At 47.8% G+C, this 19,055-nt stretch overlaps 2 protein-coding genes across 2 annotated transcripts in view; both read right to left on the bottom strand.

Moving 5' to 3' along the window:
- The window catches only part of LOC135393353 (caspase-3-like), an 85,389-nt gene that overhangs the window by 43,663 nt on the left and 22,671 nt on the right, over window positions 1-19,055 (bottom strand). The window contains exons 3-4 of the mRNA XM_064623827.1: window positions 11,953-12,094; window positions 11,672-11,862 (exon numbers count right to left, since the gene is read on the bottom strand). Of these exons, the coding sequence (XP_064479897.1) occupies window positions 11,672-11,862; window positions 11,953-12,094 (333 nt within the window). The remainder of the gene's footprint in view (window positions 1-11,671; window positions 11,863-11,952; window positions 12,095-19,055) is intronic.
- LOC135378939 (uncharacterized) lies at window positions 3,608-5,439 on the bottom strand. The gene is made up of 2 exons (XM_064612121.1): window positions 5,415-5,439; window positions 3,608-5,086 (listed from the first exon to the last, which is right to left on the bottom strand). The coding sequence occupies exon 2, from the start codon at window positions 5,054-5,056 to the stop codon at window positions 3,821-3,823; it is 1,236 nt and encodes a 411-aa protein (XP_064468191.1). The 5' UTR covers window positions 5,057-5,086; window positions 5,415-5,439; the 3' UTR covers window positions 3,608-3,820.

The following is a 19,055-nucleotide window of genomic DNA, read 5'->3' as shown; positions in this document are numbered from 1 at the left end:
GGGCGGTCCAACGGGACCGGGAAGCCCAGGCAATAGGTCGTCCATCCGACACGACCGTCCACGTTGCAACGGATCGCCTGGTGGCCGTCGAGGTTCCAGCTGGTGGCCTGGGAGTGTCAGGAGAGTGACCGACACTTGAGGGTCGAGGGCCCGCGGGCCTCTTTCGTTGAGGTGGCATCCTAGTCTGCGAGGAAAGAAAAAGGGGAATCCGGTAAGAAAGGCATTTCAAACCGCGAGGGCCTGAAAAGGCTCTCCCCCAGAAGATTATAGTTGAAGACTGTGAAACAGAAATCACACTAGGAAAAAACCAACTATTCAAGAGCACTAGGATTTAGCGACTAGGATAGTGGCAGCTACGTGCGTCGCCTGCGGGGATGCAAACTGTAGCGACTGGAGGGTCCGGGAACGGGTTCCTGGTCCAGGTCTTGAGGAGGAAGCTGACCGTCTGCTTCTTCACTCTCGGGGTCTCGGAGGTGGTAAGTCTTCAGGTCCGAGATATGTACTGGCCCAGTTTCTTCGCCCGTGTCACAACGACGAAGCCTGTAAGTGAGGCCGGAGGAGCACGCACTTACCTCGAAGGGGCCATCCCACCTATCTGCGAGTGAAGCTGCAAAGCCCCGTGCGGCATCACTTAGCGGGTGAGTCCGTCGAAGGACGAGGTCACCGATGCTGTAGGTGAGGTTCCGTCGACCTCGGTTGTACTGGAGAGCCTGGTCCAACCGTGCGACGTCCAGATTCTCCCGAGCCGTCCGAGCTGCATCGTCCAGTCGACTCCGGAGTTCCTCAGCGAACCTTGAATAAGGAGGCTGGGTACTGCAATCCCGGAGGCGTAGAGCATTCTCCACTGGAAAAGGGGCCTCTCGTCCCAAGTTCAGGAACGCCGGGTTGAAGCCTGTAGATCTGTTTACTGTTGTCCGTGCAGCGAACGCCAGTTCAGCCAGGCGAAGATCCCAATCACGGTGGTGCTGACTAGTAAAAGCAACCAACATCATTTTCAGGTTCCGATTAACACGTTCGGTAATGTTAGCCTGAGGGTGATATGGGGAAGTCTTCTTGTGCTGAATGCCTAAGACTGCGCAAGAATCTTAGAACACCTTACTTGTAAAGTAGCTAGCGTTATCTGTGATGAGCTGAGCAGGAAACCCGAACCGGCAAAAGGTGTCGAGTAGTCTTTCCCACACTCTCTGGGAAGTCAGCGTCCTGAGAGGAAACAGCTCAACCCATTTTGTGAAATGATCAGTAACCACAAACAAATACTGGTTACCTCTAGGACTACGTGGAAACGGTCCCATCACATCACAAGCAACTATCTGCCAGGGCCTATTACTCTGAATAGGCTGTAAGCGCCCAGGGGGTAAACCACCACGAGGTTTTGCTCTCTGGCATACGGGACAAGTACGAACATACTTTGTTACATCCTGCCTCATTCCTGGCCATGTCGCAACACGACATAACTTTTCATAAGTTTTCCTGCCACTGCTGTGACCTGCCAAGGCCGAATCATGAAAGTAACGTATGAAAGACTTACGCAACTTCCGTGGCACCACGACTCTGAATGGGGATGAGCCGTCATCGTCATCCGCCTGGGGTATGTATCTGAACAGGATGCCATCCTCGCCCAGCAGATAGGAGTCGTGCCGTCCGTCAGTCGTTCCGGTGCCTGCCGAGTCCTGCTCAGCTAACCATTGAGACACCCGCTGACAAAGGCCGTCCGCTCTCTGAGCGTCTAGGAGCTGCTCTCTGCTCACGACCGTGCCCCAAGACGAAGATTCGTCTCGCGCCACTTGTGCTGCTGCCAGGAGCTGGGAAGGCGCATCGGTGCCTTCCTCTCCCCCCTCCGGTAGAGGCGCACGGGAAAGCGCGTCTGCTACCACGTTTGTCGAGCCCCGCCTGTACACCACGTTGAAGGAGTAGCCTTGTAGCGTCAGGGCCCACCTGGCAAGACGTCCAGATGGGTTGTGGAGCCGCTGCAGCCAGGAAAGTGCCTGGTGGTCAGTCTGGACGGTGAAAGTGGTGCCGTCCAGGTACAGATCAAACTTCCTGAGAGCGAAGATGATCGCCAAGCATTCCTTTTCCGTGACGGAGTAATTCCGTTCTGCCGGATTCAGCGTACGACTTGCAAAAGCCACTGGACAGCGAATAGCGTCATGTTCCTGCAAGAGAACTGCGCCAACCCCATAATCGCTAGCATCTGTTTGCACTACAAACGGTTTGTTCAGGTCAGGCAAATATAGCCTGGCCGTATTAGCGATCGCGTGAGAAAGAGCTCGAAATGATCGTTCGTGCTCCTCTCCCCACTGCCAGGGTGTATCGTTGCGCAACAACCGGTTAAGCGGCTGTGCTAACTCAGCGCAATTAGGAATGAATTGTCTGTAGAAACCAACCATACCCAAGAAACGCTGCAAGGCTTTTACGTTACCGGGAACCGGATACTCCATGATCGCCTTTAGCTTGTCATCGCTAGGACTGATGGTTCCTCCGTCCACCATGAAGCCGAGAAGGCTGATCGTAGGCGATGCCAGCTGCACCTTGCGGGGGTTGATGGTTAGCCCCGCCTGCTTCATCCTTGCAAGGACGATTGACAGGTGTTCCAAGTGTTCCTGAAAGTTTCTGGAAAACACTACGACATCATCCATGTACGCCATCGCGAAGTTATACTTCGCATCTCCCAATACGGTATCCATTAGCCGTTGGAAACTGGCGGGAGAGTTAGACAGACCGAAAGGCATCCGTACAAACTCAAACAAACCCCTATGACAGGTAAAGGCTGTTTTCGGGACATCCTCCGGGGCAACTTGGATTTGCAAAAACCCTCTACTACAATCAAGCGTTGAAAATACTGTAGCGTTGCCCAGGGAATACATAATAGACTCGATGGACGGAAAGGGGTAAGAGTCCCTTACAGTTACTGCGTTAAGTCGACGGTAGTCGACGCATAACCTAGCCGTACCATCACGTTTCGGAGCCAGGACGACAGGAAACGCCCAAGGGCTCTGGGACCTTTGAACTGCACCGGTTTGGAGCATTTCATCAAGAGCAGCGTCTAACAAAGCACGCTTATGCACACTCAATGGTCTCGGATTACAACGCCAGGGCCTAGCGTTACCCGTGTCTATGCTATGCTGTAACACAGACGACTTACCGGGTTTTTCCGTGAAGACACCGTCAAACTGCCGCAGTACTTGTTCAAGCTGACGGCGCTCCTCCTCGGGACCATGAAATGACCCCAAGACAGTCGGGAGCGGGTACGGTTCGACGGACGTTGCTGCAGCTTGCTTAGCTGAACTGCTGTCCTGTGGCACGGCGAAAGGAAAAAATCCTGACGATCCGTGGTAGACGTATCCTCCATTGGGCAGGTCCAGCACAAATTTCTGCCGGATGATGAAGTCCCTGCCCAGGATAACGGGCACTGCCAGGCCAGGAAGGTGGACGAAGCGCTGCTTTCGTCGTCTCCCATCAAAGCGAAGCCAGAGCACAACTGCAGTTTGTGCTGGAATCACGTCGTTGGAAGCAAGACGTAGAGTGACATCTGTGGATTGCAATTCCACATTCCGTGATGCGCAGTGCTCGTAAACACAATCGCCGATAAGGGAGACAGTAGCTCCCGTGTCGATAAGGGCGATGTAATCTCTCCCCAAAATTCGAACAGCGATGTTTGGTTCCTTGTCCTCGATGTTATCTCGGACAGAAAAAGCAAAAGGAGCTAAAGCGTCTCCTTTTATCTTGCTGCTTGCAAAGCCAGCTTCTGAATTATCAGGGTCACGGATTGTAACCGTTCGTTCGCTCTTTCGGCAGATAGCCGACGTCGCTGAGCGATTGTTTACCGGCGTCGGCTGCGACCGTTTCCCGTTGGCACATTACGGGGGTTTGGTCTTTGCTGCGGACAGTCCCGACGAAAGTGGTCCGGGCTGCCGCACGTCCAACAGCCGGCTGGCATTCTGCGTTGCTGCCGCGGAGCATGCCGTTGCTCCTGCGGCCTCCTTGGGGTTTCGCCAGCTAAATAGCCGGGTTGCCCATGATTATGGGACAGGACGGGTCTGCCAAGGCTCGTTCCTGCGGGGATCGCCCTCTGTTCATAACGGAAGGGATCGGGTGCTCGGCGTGATGGCTCCGCATAATAATTGCGGTTCGGCTCATCCAGTCCCACTGCAGGTGGGCGCTCAACCGAGGCTGCTCCCGCTGACCACGCACAGCGCGGTTCTAACGCCAATTCAGGCGGCGGCGGGGGCCGATAGTCGAGTTCCGCTAAGAGGTCTCCTTCAATTGAGCGAGCCTCTTGCGCCAGCGCCTCAAGGCTATTAAAGCGATGGGCTCGAAGATAGGGCCGGTAGCGAGGATGACACTGACGGATAGCCCGCGTCACACGCTGCTCTTCTGTAGCAGTAGGTTCAGCTCTGCTATACAGGTCTTGCAAGGCCCGAACGAATTCTGCTAAGGTCTCATCTGGATGCTGAGTACGCTTATGCAGCTCCTCCAGGATACGATATTCGTAATCCGGTGGAAGAAATTCGCTCTTAAACCGCTTCTGAAAGTCCTGAACGGACGTAAACCTCGACTGCAGCCGAAGCCAGCGAGCGGCGTCTCCGATCAAAGCAACCTGCAGGATGCGTTGTATCAGGACTTCATCTGAGATTCCCATACCAGTCTGATAGGCTGTAAGGTCATCCAAGGAGTCTGCGACCGACTTTTTATCGGTGTACCCTGAGAAGGTAGGGACCGGTAAATTCAGTCGCAGGGGCGCTTGTGCCTGCGGCGGCGAAACCGACCCGGCATCGAGGCGTTTTGCCACCAACGAACATAACTCCGTCATGCGTGACAAGAGTTCTGTCGTTATAGCGGAGTCCAACTGCGGCACTGCAGGCACTGCAGATACCGTAATTGACGTACCTTGGGACGGAGGCACTGCATGTGCTCCTTTGCCCCCGGCTGGTCCTTTCGGCTCCGAAGGCGCCTCGGTGCCGGAAACCAACCCTTCCTCCGTACGGGACTCCTGCTGCACCGTGCCCTTCCATCCGTTCCGGAGGTCGTATCGGCCTCGCGGCGGCGAATGCTCCATCGACTCCTGGGCTCGGGCACCGATTGGGAGCTGCGAAGCACTCGAAAACAACTGAAACACACTCGAACAAACAAAACGCTAGCTCAGAAAAGAAAAAGTGACACCCCGGAAAAAGAACACAAACAAACCGGCGGGTCCTGACTGAAAGAAAAGAAAAAAACGTACCAAAGGAAAAATTAACAACGCGTGCTGCGTCCTCCCCGCTGTCGAACGGACGAAGTGTGACCCCAAACGTTGGGCGCCAGTTGTGGAAACCCGGTGTTTCCACAACCTCGGGGCGTCAGTCCGTCCGTTCCGTCGCCAAGGAAGACACAGCAAACGAAAAGGGTTCAAACAACAAACAAGGTTTATTCCATACCGCTCGCACAGAAAACACCCGGCAGCCGCCGACGCTCCTTCAGTCACTCCCCCCGTATCTCCTATCGCCGCGCTTTTATCTCCTGGCGCGGGCACGCCCCCCTACTCCGTCTGCCGCACAGTTTTGCCATCTGGTGGCCTGTGATACAATCGGACCTCACACTATATATCTATATTTATTTGTGCACAATTCTTGAATCCCCACTTTCAGTCATCGTCTGGTACTCCGTTAGATAATCCGTAACCTTCCCTTTTGTCCATTCTGGGCCACTCGTTTCCCATACTCCTGACCCCCCTTCCGCGAAACTGGGTTGGCGAGCCTTTTTGTTCGCAACAACACCTTTTAGTGTTCTTAAACGGTTAGAGGTCACTTATCCGTCTGCCCAGCTATTCATTGTACACAGACATGTGGCACCATATCTCCTCTCCTTTTCCCTTTCTTTGTACAGCAGTGTCTATACTATATATACTTATGTGTGTCACCACTTCACTTTGTACCTGAGGAAGCGTGGACCTCCACGCGAAAGCTTGTACAAATTAAACTTAAACAAAAATCTTCAGTGTCGGCGTCTGTATTTTGTTTATGTGATCTACAGGACTTGACTCCCCTCTTCGTATACGAGCCTATTGTACAGAAGAAGCCCGTACGTTGCACGAAGCTGAATCCGAGGTATGAAGGTTATCCGTCCTTCCATATAGTCGTCGACGATGATCTTTTTGAGGCTATAAACAAGCCTGAAGTTTGGCCCATGGGGTACATCTTCCACCAGTTCTTCGGCAGGCTTGATATGTCTAGAGTAGCAACGGAAGTCCTCCAACCCGAAGATGATAAATAAGAAAACATTTGCCTATTATCAGAATGCTCGTGGCATCCGCACTAAAATGGATGAGTTCAAGGCGAACGTCGTCACAAACGAATTTGACCTCATTTGCATTACTGAAACATGGCTCCATAGGGTTTCCTCAGTGGAAATTACTTTCCAACGGGTTACGTGGTCCATCGACGTGATAGGGACTATGAGAAAACCGGACAGTGTTTCGGCGGTGGAGTTCTGATCGCAATCAGATCGAACATGCGAAGTCATAGGAGGCAGGACCTTGAGACTTACCCTGAATGTGTCTGGATTGAAGTCCCTTCTGCAGATGGCTACAACCACCTCGTGGGTAACTACTACTTTCGTCCACGTTTTTGTGCGGACTCGTTTTGTGAACATATTGCGAGTTTGAGTAGAGCTATAGATGTCACGAAATTCAAAGTGCATATTTATGGAGACTTAAACATTGCTTGGATTGACTGGACTACGGATGTTATTGAAAACAAAGGTGCTCAGGAAGCAAGGAAAGCAAATTGTCTGTTTGAGTTTAGGGATATAGGTGGTTATTATCAGTACAATAGTCTAAGGAATTGCTCGGGAAATGTTCTCAATCTTTTCTTATCGAATTGTGGTGTTGATGATACTGTGCCTACCTGTGCCCCGCTTGTCAAGCCGGATTCTTTTCATCCGCCGTTTATTGTCTCGTACGTGGGTAGGGGGCGTAGATATTGTTCCCACAGCTATCCATCTTATCATTTTGCTAAAGGTGACTATCTAGGGCTGTACAAATATTTTGATACCTATGACTGGTCGTCAGTATTGAATCATAATAATGTAGACTCTGCGACAGAGAACTTTACTTCGGTGGTTAAAAGTGGCTTAGAACGTTTTATACCAAGGAGAAGTGTATCGTCTTCCTATTATCCTTCATGGTTTTCGAATAGAGTAGTTTATTATCTTCCAAAGAAGAAACATTACCATAAGAAGTTAAAGGCTACTCAGTTGAGTGTTTGACACGAGAAGTTTAGGATCTGCCGTACGTTAGTTAAGCATTTGTATAAAATGGATTTTAAAGCCTATCAAAGAAGAATCGAGTACAGTTTGTACAGTGCGCCTAAGAGTTTCTGGAGATATGTGAGACAACATACCAAAGACCATATTTCGGCCATACAGTTAGTTGATGACACGGGATATTGTTCTGAACCTCAAGACGTGGCGAATAAGTTTGCGACGTTTTTTTAAGGTATGTTACACTAACTTTTCTTTAAATGTCAAACACTTGGATGTAAATAATGAGTGGTACGACTCTCTATCGTTTGATCGTATAGAATCTTATGAAATTAGTCTGGCCTTGAGAAAGCTGAAGCCGAAACGTTCCTTTGGTTTGGGTGGTATCCCGGGGTTCATTGTCAAGGGATGCGGTGAAATATTTATGCCCATATTGCTTCATCTTTTCAATTTGTCCTTGGAGTCTGGTGTTTTTCCTTCGTTGTGGAAAAGTGCCGTTGTAGTCCCAGTACATAAATCGGGATCGGTTACTTCGGTTGCCAATTACTGTCCGGTTTCTCTTCTGTGCAGTGTCTCTAAGGTATTTGAGCTTGTTATACATTGAAGACTGATGCGTTACTTTAAGCACAAGATATGTGAGGCTCAACATGGCTTTACTCCTGGAAAGTCCGTTGAAACAAACCTAGTAGAGTATGTCAACTATTGTGTCTCTCGTGTGACGGATCGGGGGCAAATGGACACTGTATATTTTGACTTAACCAAGGCATTCGATAGAGTACATCATTGTCTGCTATTGTACAAACTTGAAAGGTATGGAATTTGTGGAAAGTTATAGAAATGGTTTCAATCCTATTTGACATCGAAAAAAAATGTTGTTCGGATACAAGACTGTAGTTCGGATGTGTACTCGTCGCTATCTGGAGTGCCGCAGGGGTCCAACCTCGGTCCTCTGCTTTTCGTAATTCTTGTTAATGATATTGGTAATGTCGTGCAACACTCTAAGCTTATCTTGTTCGCCGATGATATTAAGTTGTTTTTAAGTATACGGGATACTGTGGATTACTCTCTTCTTCAGAGTGATGTTTCAAAAGTAAATAATTGGTGTTGGAAAAATGGACTTATGATCAATCCGGCCAAGACCAAAGTCTTGACAGTGACACGGAAAAAAGATAGTATGAAAGTGAATTACGCCATTGATGGTACTGTCATCGAACGTGTGTCTGTCGTTCGAGACTTGGATATCTACGTAGACTGTTCTTTATCTTTCCTACAACATGTACGTTTGTTGGTTAGAGATTCAACAAGACTTTCTGGAATTCTTTGCCGTGTAACGAGTCACTTCCGTGACTTTCATTGTCTTGTGTATTTATGCTGTACTATTGTACGCACGAAACTTGAGTTCGCCTCCGTAGTATGGAATGGATTATCGGACAGTTCTTCTGCTCAACTTGAATGTGTGCAGCGGCGTCTTGTGCGGGTCGTGTACGATAGATATTTTAGGAGAAGTTGTTATTTTGACTATTTGTCAATATTGTCTAGGATCAGTGTGGGCACGCTGTATGGTAGGAGGTGTATGGCGTGACGCTATTTTCCTATTTAAAGTTGTCAATGGCATGTTGTCTTGTCTGGAATTTTTATCTTCTTTGTCGTTCAAGGCTCCGCTTAGGTGTTCTCGACTGTTACTGCTCTTTTATCCGTTGATGCCGTCCATTATGTCCCCGTCGTCGAGGCTACATTTAAGATTTAACTCTATACCGTACGATGTTGACATTTTCGGTAGTGTTACCTTGTATAAGATTTCTGTTGTTGACTACTTAGAATATTGTCTTCCATGATGATTGGTGTTTTATTTTAAGTGCAACATTTTAAGGCTTTTAGCTGTTATGTGCACTTTCTAATAATAATAAAATAATAAAAATAATAATAACACAGTTCCCGACAGTAATGACCTTAATAAAGATATTTTCACTTGTACTTTTGTGTATGGCTATCCTTTGCACGTCTATGCTTGCATGTAAACCGCCTACTGCACACCTGTTGTAGTAGGAAAATTTTTACGATTGAAGTCGACACAGATGGAAAAAAGGCGGAAGAAGTCGGCCCAGGCTGAAAAATGTAAGAGGGTAAGCGCGCACGCAACCCTCCCCCCACCGGTAAGCGCGCGGACAACCCTCCGCCCACGCGCCGCGCGGGAAAAAAAAACTCGAGTGAAGTCGGCCCAGACTCTCCTGGCCGTTGCTACGGGCCTAGGGGGTCGTTGCTATGGACTAACAGGACCAGACTGAATACTATTTCCGTGCATGCCAGTGTGACTGGGTACCCATTGGGAACAGATGCCAAGACTCTAGAATAGAAGTCGGTTGGATTTTGCGACTGTCATTGTGTCTAGGCAGCTGATAGTTCTGGTACAATAATTTGCCGGAATTTCTAGCGCTGCCTGACTGTTCCTTGATCACAGTCCACGCGCCGGGCGCAGATCCCGCAATGTTCTTTAACGCGGTCAGTTTGGCGGTGAACTTGGGCTCGTTTCGTAGGGGTGTTTCTGTGCCACTTCAAGGTTTTCATGTGCGATATACAAGGCTGATGTTGATCCGCCTTGAGGCACTGATCCATCGGTGTACACAGGGAGCCATCGAGAGTAAGCTGAGCTAGGGTGTTCCAGGGTAAGTTGATGAGCAACACCGGGAAGAACAGTGTTTTTCTTCAGAAGACCAGGAATGTGGACACAACACATACAGGGGGTCTACGAAGAGTCCACATTGATTGGCCATAGGAATGCACTGATGGTGGGGAGGCACATTTTCAGGCTGTCAACAGCAGATGAGTCAATGTCGCCATATTCCCATGCACTTCAGCCTATACCCCGCGTCAAACGTCGGGAGCTGCCCTCATGTGGAACTCTGTTGCCAGCATGGAGAAATCGGCCCCGGGAAGCAAGAGCAATCTGAGTACATTGTGCGCAAAACGGGCTACTTCCCGAAAATAGCCAATGTTATCCGAGCCAAGCACGTTTGAAGTGATGGCTGTAGTGAAAGCGAATGTGTTGTGTTCTTCTCTGTCTACTCTCGGGGCTTTACACAATTATGAATGGCTGTGGTATTTGGACGTCCCATCGGTTCCACCTTGCCAGCTCAAACAGTAATGCTTTTCGCAGTAGCAACGTAGCGAGGTCACGAAGACACGGTGATGTGCTGCTGTCCTCACAAGTCGTTCTGTTCTACACAATCAGAGGCAGACCGTACATCTAAATTTACCCCGAAAATTGCTGCAGGAACTTTGCAGGAAGCTGGAAAAAGGCCACCAGTTCGCCTTGGATGAAATGCAATCCTAAAATACTGTCTGTTTCTAGTGTTCTAGAAAAAAAATGGGGCAACCAACGTATGGCCGCATAAAACTTTCTCTGCACTCGGTTGCAACAGTTGCAAAGAATGCCGAGTAATTATAGTGGTCTGTTTTGTGGCTCTCTTCCTCCTGAACGTGAGACATGAGTGAGTTTCAGCCTGCGGTGACACGATTACAATAATGACTGGCACACTGAGGAAGTCAGAATGGTACTAATTTGTTCCCTGATTATCTTGTACGATCTGGAACTTGTAGAATTTTGCTACATGTAAGAAACTGGTCTGAAGGCGGGCTCTTCAGCAGGCGCGGAGCAATTGGAACCAGAGTAAGCAATCACCCCAACCTAGTGAAGTCCCCATCTTCTGGCCTGCAGTTGCCAGGACACAGGGGTACACTCCTTGAGACCATTGTCTGAACAGTCTAGGTTTCTTAATAGGTAAACTTTTTCATAACAGCACTTACAATACAAGGAGTATTTGGCATGTATCATAACATTCGCATTGTGCTGTTTGTGCACGAGAAATTACACACTAGCCGCACAATTGCCACAAAATTTGGTTCACAAATACACAAACATGGTATTCAATAATCAAATTATATAGCTCACATTATCTGACGGTAGATGAAAGGATATGTACAGTGTTGTGCAATATAGGCTCCTGATTTCCAAACAACATCTGAGCATTACAGCATTAGCCAGCAGCGGTCTGTGACAACAGTTTTGATGTTCCTGTGCCCCACCCTCACCCTCAACGCAAGATCCTCATCTTATTTTGAGTAATCTTTTCTTAAATCTATCTTACCCTTTCTCCGTTTGCTAGTCATCCTTTTAAAGACAATCGTCTTCGTTTTTTACATCATCCTCCCTTCATCGTTTGTTAGCTTATCCTTTATTTCCAACTTATTTTCTTTTCATCTTAGTTTTCTTCTATTTATTTACTTCGGAATGGCAAGCCGACGTCGCATTTCGCTTACCTTTCCTCCCTTTTTTTCTTTGTTCTAATAAATGTAAACCCCTTGTATCCTATGGTATAAACACACATTTGCTCGGAATGCTTACTGCATTAGCCGAGGCTATGGTAGAAAAGCTTACGTGTAAGAAGAACAATTTGGGTTTCTCAAGGAGCTTCCTGAAGACGTTCCTATTAAACTGTTCGTAGATGTATTCCAGGTCAATGAGTTCACCGCCGAAGGGGAACGTAATATCTTCCTTGCCGTGACCCAGCACAAAGCAGGCGAAGCAATCTAATTCTCTCGATGAATCCTTGTCAATATCCTCTTTGCCTGATCAAAAACAAAGAAATGAAATTATTCTTCGGGTTCCTAAAAGGGAAACGTCAGTTTGGGGCGTTAGAAGTAAAAAACACGTCTTACACGTTTTGAGCTGTTCGCGGATATCTGCCGGTGTGGAAACGTCGTAAACTTCAACTTGAAAGCCAATGATGCCTTTAAATACGCTTTCTATAGTCCTGGCGTCTGCTTCAGCTCCCGATTGTTCTTGCGCGTCAGGACTCTTCTGCAAATAAACGGCAGCCTGAGATGTTGTGAACTGTGTGTTGCTGCCACAAGTGATGTACTGGGATAAGGCATATCTGCTACCTCTCATTCTTAGGAGACCTGCCCGCAAATACGTTAGTTGTTACCGCAGTATTAGCAAGCTATTGATAGTATTCGCATTGCACCTATCTTTTCTTAGACGCCGTCAACGTTTCATTCAAGCGGAACTCAAATGCAAAAATATCCCCTCGAAAGCTATAATTGCGCTTTCTTTCTCTCAAAATTCACAAACCACGCAAGTGATCAGCCTCATTCCTTTTCTCTTGGTGTTTAGATAATGTAACCATTCATGCGGCGAAGAGAAATTTTTGCACTTGGCTGCCCCGTTAATGCGATATTTTTGTAAATGCACGCGGTCTGACCCCGCTACTTGTAATCGCTACCTGCTAGGTAGGTACCGCATGTGCTATGGTCTTCGTTTTTTCAGCTAACAGCTGTTTTCATACGCACAATAAAAACGGCGTAAGGAGACGGCGAATATTGGGGCCCTTCTATTATGTTCACTAAGATGCTGCTGAAGTCAAGAAGGGATCACGCCACACTCGTAAAAAGTTGCATTGAACGAAGCTTTGAAACACAAGTTGAAGTTATGGGTGACCTACAGCCCAAGGTGTATTACTGTATTTCTTTTTTTGACATGTCACAGATGGGAGGAATTCATGCATATGCGGACCGATTCGTGACGTGAGAAACAAAGAACAAAGGAGTGCATGATAGAGAACAGCCTCGTCCTTTCGTAGGGTGCTCAAAGCTAATACATTGATAATATCGAAAAATTGTATATGTTGGACATCACTGCACAAAGTGGACTCCGGGTGAAGCGCACAACGAGAAAGCTGTGTGTCACTATTATCTCCAAGATGAAAAAAGTTAGGTAACAGTTGTTCTCATTTTCAGTTCATTCGGTTTTTGTAGAGAGTTGCACTGAGAAGTAAGCAAGATATGTCATCTATTTTCGAGAAGCTGGATGAACTAAAAAAAACAGGTGATGGGGGACATTCAGAAAATGGGCATTGTTCTCAAGAACGAAAAGTTCGACGTGTTGGACTTGCACAACGTGGACACTATATATGGGGAGGCCGTGTACGTGGAACTCCTAATGGAAAACGATAAACGCGTAAAGGTGTATCTACCCAGTCGTTTTAAGCGACTCACAGATGAAGATTTGCAAGAAATGTGTGAATTACCAGATCTGAAACTAGAGAAGAAAGAGAGCTTCACGAATGATAAAAAAGTCGCATCGCCCGACATCATCTTTACTCACACGAAGAAAAAGTGACGCATATCACCGAGACCAGCGAAACTCCGCGTCCCATAAGCTATCATCAATAAAATAAAAATACATGTATTTCTGATTTTAAGAGAACAAATGTTGTGTTGCTCTGATGGATTAGTGAGGTAGATAGATAGGCTGGTATGATAGGAGGCAATATTGACAGAATGATATGATAGGGAGCTATATACAAGGATTATAACACGTATTCATCGACGAAGCAAGTATAGCTTGTAGGGGGTTATAGAGAATAAAGAACACCACGCTTTTTTAGGCAACAAACAACATTTCTAGCATCTTTTTTTTTATTTTAGGTCATTACTGGCGAGATTATTGGAAAACAGGAAACAATGCTCTTCAGTGATTTCCCTTTCGCCAACAATGTCGCCACGATACAACAGTACACACCACGCATTAGAGAATACAGGCTTTGAATAGAGACATCATTATATTCGTCGACGGTGAGACGTTTAAGCTAATCTTCGATGGGCTACAATCCGAAGTAATCAAAGTATATCAGTTTATCCTTCATTTTTGTGTAGAGAATCCAATGCTCCTCGGCTTGCTGTCGCCGATCCGTGTTGACCGCGATTATTCCCGGTCTATCCAGAGAGGGCAGACGATCATCTGGAGTGTATACACCACGGAAGAGCGCCGAAGTGTAATCGTTGTAGTTTAAAAGTCTCACACTCTCGCACAATATGAATACGGTCGCGTGTTTGGCCAAGGCGCGCCGGAACTTGAGTTGCAGACGAACGTTTCCACGCCTAACGGGTGACAGGTGGACGGAGGATTGATCGGGATCCAGGTCGTAGTGCACTAGGAACTTATTTCCAACGTTGTGGTCTTATTCGTGAAAGACGTGCCTCTCACGCAGTTGCTCCAGGGGATTGAAATAGGTTCGGTGGCTCAAGTTATTGTTGAAATCGAAAGTGTCGATTCGCTGCGTCCAGTTCACAGTGAGCATCGCCGATTCAACCTCCCGGGTAGGCTAGGGTGGGCATGAACGCAACCACCACCTTAGACGGTATCTTCTCTGGAAATAAATCTTCCAGGCATGCATCCAGGTTGCCAACTAGTACTGAACGAATACGTGATGCACTTCCGGCCAGTGTGTAGAGAGCCTTGCGCTGCAGCAATTCCGTTTCGTGCCTGAGGAATAGGATGGGGAGACACGGTGATATTCCTTATGTACAAGGCAGCACTCATGAAGTCTGCTTTATGCGTGTGTTGCTCCTGATCGGTCGTCATAATTCGGAATTCGTCGGAGCCTTGATAAAAAAAAAAAAAAAAAAAGCCTAATTTCTACTCCCGATATGAGTAGCTTGGGCTACAGGAAAATGTCCGAGTTGATCTTGGAAACCAGGTCGGTGGTCGCCGCCCCGTGTTGAGGTTGTTGGGCCGGTCCACGAGCGCGAATGTTGTTTTTCGATTGACGTGCTTCTTCTTGCGTGTACAGACCCGCTTTATGCACGGTATTTTGCTCCGTGCTGCTGGCGTGAAGCAAAAATCTATAGCTATACAAATAATTATTCGTCATAACAGTCTGATTCAAGAAAACGGCTACGTTCATGAAAAGCGAGCTGGCGAACGCGTTGACGGGGTACACCTTGTCGTCCCGTCGTCCCATCACCCGTATTTGTTTCCGGTAGGGACCCATCATCACGTACGATGCAGACTTTCGTCACTACCTACACTCTAAATCCGGCACCCGATATGTACCGCATGAAAGAGGACCCGCACCTTGGCCAAGCGGTACACATGAGGCACAGTCCTCAACCAGCAGGTACAGTTCGCGACCACTGCGAAATTCAAACGGTACAAAGGCTCCGAGACCCATCCGTACCGCCTAGGTACCGATATCCATGCGCTGCAAAAATATTCCGTGTGATTCCGAATGCCAGTCAATAAATTCCCTTATGCAGCAGTTGCCGTAATCGATGAGCACTATCATTCTGTCAAAAGAAGTGCAATAACTAGAACCCGTGACCGTGAGGGATCGTACGTTTGGGAAGAATGCGTTTCTTGCAACCGCTGCAAATCAGTTTGCTTTGAAACGTCGGGGAGCGAGGACGAGTCTGCTCGGTGTTCGAAGAAATTTGTTCGACGCTTTCAAGATTGGAGTCATTTAAGGTGCGTATTATATCCCTGAAGTAATTATTCGTCTGCACGACGCATTTTCGTTCATCTTCGCTCTGATTCCCAGTGATCCTGATCACCGGCAGGCTGGACACAACGACTGAGGGCGGAAACAACGAACTTTGTGCTTCATGCACGAACGTTGATGCGTGAATTAGAGGAGCCTAGATTGCACCTTACACCTGGATTACACAAGCAATAGGCATGTTTTTCAGGCAAGCTATTTCCGTTGTTAGTTTTTTTTTTACATTGTATTTTCTCCGTGGTTACGTCCAGGCGATGTCGTAAATGGGTGAGTGAATCGTCTACTGTGGTTGGTGTTACGTTCTGCGGAAGAAACGGAAGTTGGGGGAGAACAGCAATCGAAAGGTGTGGACGAGATAAAGAAGCGTGACCACAGAGCAGCTGCAATGGCGAAGGAGAGATGCAGTAGTCGTCGTTCATCCATATACGTTGTGTCCCGTGTGTTCGTCGTTTGTGCATCATGACAATGCACGCTCGCGATGGACAAGCATCACCCCCTGAAATGGATGTAATTTTCGAATAAAGGTATTTGTTTGTTATATTTATCGTGCAGCGTAGGTTCCTGGGGCTGTTAATATATCGTGGAGGATGGGAACCACCTAAACCAGGCCTAAATCGCTGCGCGCTATCCGTTACATGTACCGCATGTGAGGGCACGTGTACCTCTTAATTTTAAGAGGTACATTTTTTAAAAATGTACCTCTTGGCCAAGCGGTACTTTCAGTGGCGTATCTAGGGTGTGGCAGGTGTGGACAGGTGCCATGGGCGCCAGGTGAACAGGGGCGCCATTATGTGGTCGGGTGTTAATGTGCCAGGTCGGGTACTCAACCTGGCACAAGCACCCGCCAATTAGAGCACCCGCCATTAGAAGCACCCTCCATTAGAGAGGTTGTAGTGTGAAACCTAGTGCGGAAAACACGAAAACGCATCCCCAAGGACATCATGTTAACCATGTTGCCATGGGCGCCGGTAGCTCTAGATACGCCACTGGGTACTTTACCGTTACATATGCGTTACCTGATTTAGAGTGTACGCGGAGTTCAAATCCAGGTAGTGATGACCCAAATTCGAGAGTTGGAACTCTATGACTGAGGATATGTCAGCGACCGGGTAGAATACCTCGTATTTCCCTTCAGTATATGCTATTTCGTTCCCGGCACAGAAAATATTTGTGTTTTCGACTTCTCCAACAGAGGAGTGTAAGGGTGTACGACGGTAATTGTGTCCATCTCACAACTAAATTGTTGCCGCGCCACCGGCATGATTTATGCTGTCGAAGGCGTCCGGTTTTCTCCTCTTTCTTCGTCCGGCACCTCCGAGATCTCGTAGAATTTCTTGGCCCGTATCTTTAGCCGATCTTTTAAGCGCTCTTTGGAAAGAATCTTCCTTCGACAGCTGTTTGGCCACTCGCTTAGCTGCGGCGACAGCCGTCTTTTTTATGCATGGCGATACGCGTTTAGAGAGTGGAATAGCGAAACGCCAGAGCTGAGAAAAGAAATTGCCTCCCTTTTGGTACAGGTGCGACCTGTATACCGTCGGAACGCCAAATCCGCAGATTGGTACTGCTTTAGTGTACACCCTTAAACTGCAGCGTCAGCGTCGATGTGCTGCGATTTTGTAGCGGTAGCTTGCGACCGGTGTCATCGTGTATTCGGTGATTGGGAAAATTTTGCACTGCACTAACTTAAAGTACTGAACATGAAGAAAGCTGTAACTCAGTTGTTCTTTCGTTCTATCGTAAACAAATGTACATAATTTCAGTATCGGGTGACGTCCGTTTCCCAGTACAGAGGGCGTGACGAGATCCGTCTATATCATAATACAGTTAATAGGAAGATCTATGGTGACTTCGTCGACGCCCGTATCATTTTCGGTAAATATGGTTTTCGCGCCGAAACCCAGTGGGTACGCAAAGTAATCAAATGTAAGCGACACGTTTTCTCGCAGGCTCAGTGAACACCTCCTCGCCCATGCATCGTACGCGAGTGAAGCCTCGGATTGCAGTCGCTCATTGACGGCGCTCAAAGAGCTTCGGGTGTTTCGTAGTAATTTGTTGGATGTGAAATGTGCCGAGTTTCCGTCTCTCGAGTGTTTATGTCAAGGCACTACGTCTTCACTATGGGATTTCACGTGATGTACTTTCAGGATCCTTCAACGCGGATGTGCTTCACCTGAATGAGGTCCAGGAACATGGTTGACACTGAAGACATTGGTTGAAATTCACCAGGAGAGAAAGCGAGTAAGTGTTGTCTTTGTATTCCACCCTTGATTCTCTATCGTTCGTAGCTCAGAAGAATTCGTTGAATGTGTCAGTAACTAGCGATCGGGCTTCCAAAGTTAGATCATTATTGATCACTATCGCCCCAATAATGACGGCTGGCGAGATAGCATGATGACGACTCTTTCCTCCGCAAGCGGTAACACCATTGGGACGGTGCGTACTCTGCCGCCCTCCAGATGATCTCCATCGACGTCGGCGATTCCAAAAGCGAGATGCAGCGGTCTGTCGATTAATATCACTGAGCGTACGCGCGATGATAGCTTAAACACGTAGTGATCTTCCTCGAAAGTCCCCTGTATCCCATATTTGGGGAATATTGTATTCAATAGTGTGTCTGTGTCTTTGAAAGTGAGCTGTTTTGTTTGCCCGTTTACCGTTGATAGAGTTATCAGGTTACCCGGCGCCTGCCTCACGTTCAGGAAGCTGTCGGGAATGGAAAATTCCTCTAGACCAACAAGGTACGAATAATCCAGGTGTAGCGGCTTATCTATAACGCCATCGTGAAGTCGTTCAGAGTATTGGATGAGTGCAGGCACATGCTGGCATTCGAGAGCATATACACGCAAAATTCATTTTCTGATGACCCTGGCGGGTACCCAAGAATCGTGATCTTTGTCGTATCCGGACCAACGAACCAAGTAGTGCAATACCCCGTTAATTTTTTTCTTTCTAATCACCACGGATATCAGTCGCTAATCGTACGAGGAAAGATGGCAGACGGGCTGCAATTCCTGCTCGTTGAATGATCCTAGTGTTTCTTTTCCCGTCAAATCTTTCACATACACTACGGGTGGATCGGGGTTTCGCGTTCGCGACACCTCGAACACCTCGGCCGTCCACATTTGATCGTAGCCTTTGGCGAACACGCCGCGTTAAAACGCGAGCCTCACCTGGACCCCTACTTTATACTTGGTCTCGGGCTGAGTCGTCTTACGATTCATTCTGTTGAACAGAACTGCTTCACTCCCAGAATTTTCTGCTTTTGGCCTGTGATGGAATATACCGAGTCTTTATAATTGGCCGCTATCTTCGGCAGCGCGTTGATATAATTGAACTTCCCCGTACTAGTGAAATGGCTGGCTATACTTTCTCTAATTGTTCTCTGGACGCGTTCACAGGAGGCCGCCTTCATTCCGCTTTGTGTTGTATAGAGCTTTACTAGCGACTGAAAATACTGAGGAATGGGGGAACCCCAAAATTCGC

The sequence above is a fragment of the Ornithodoros turicata genome, chromosome 1 (assembly GCF_037126465.1).
Source record: "Ornithodoros turicata isolate Travis chromosome 1, ASM3712646v1, whole genome shotgun sequence".
Lineage (NCBI taxonomy): Eukaryota > Metazoa > Arthropoda > Arachnida > Ixodida > Argasidae > Ornithodoros > Ornithodoros turicata.
Note: the sequence above shows the minus strand (reverse complement) of the source record. Positions and strands in the feature narration are given on the sequence as shown.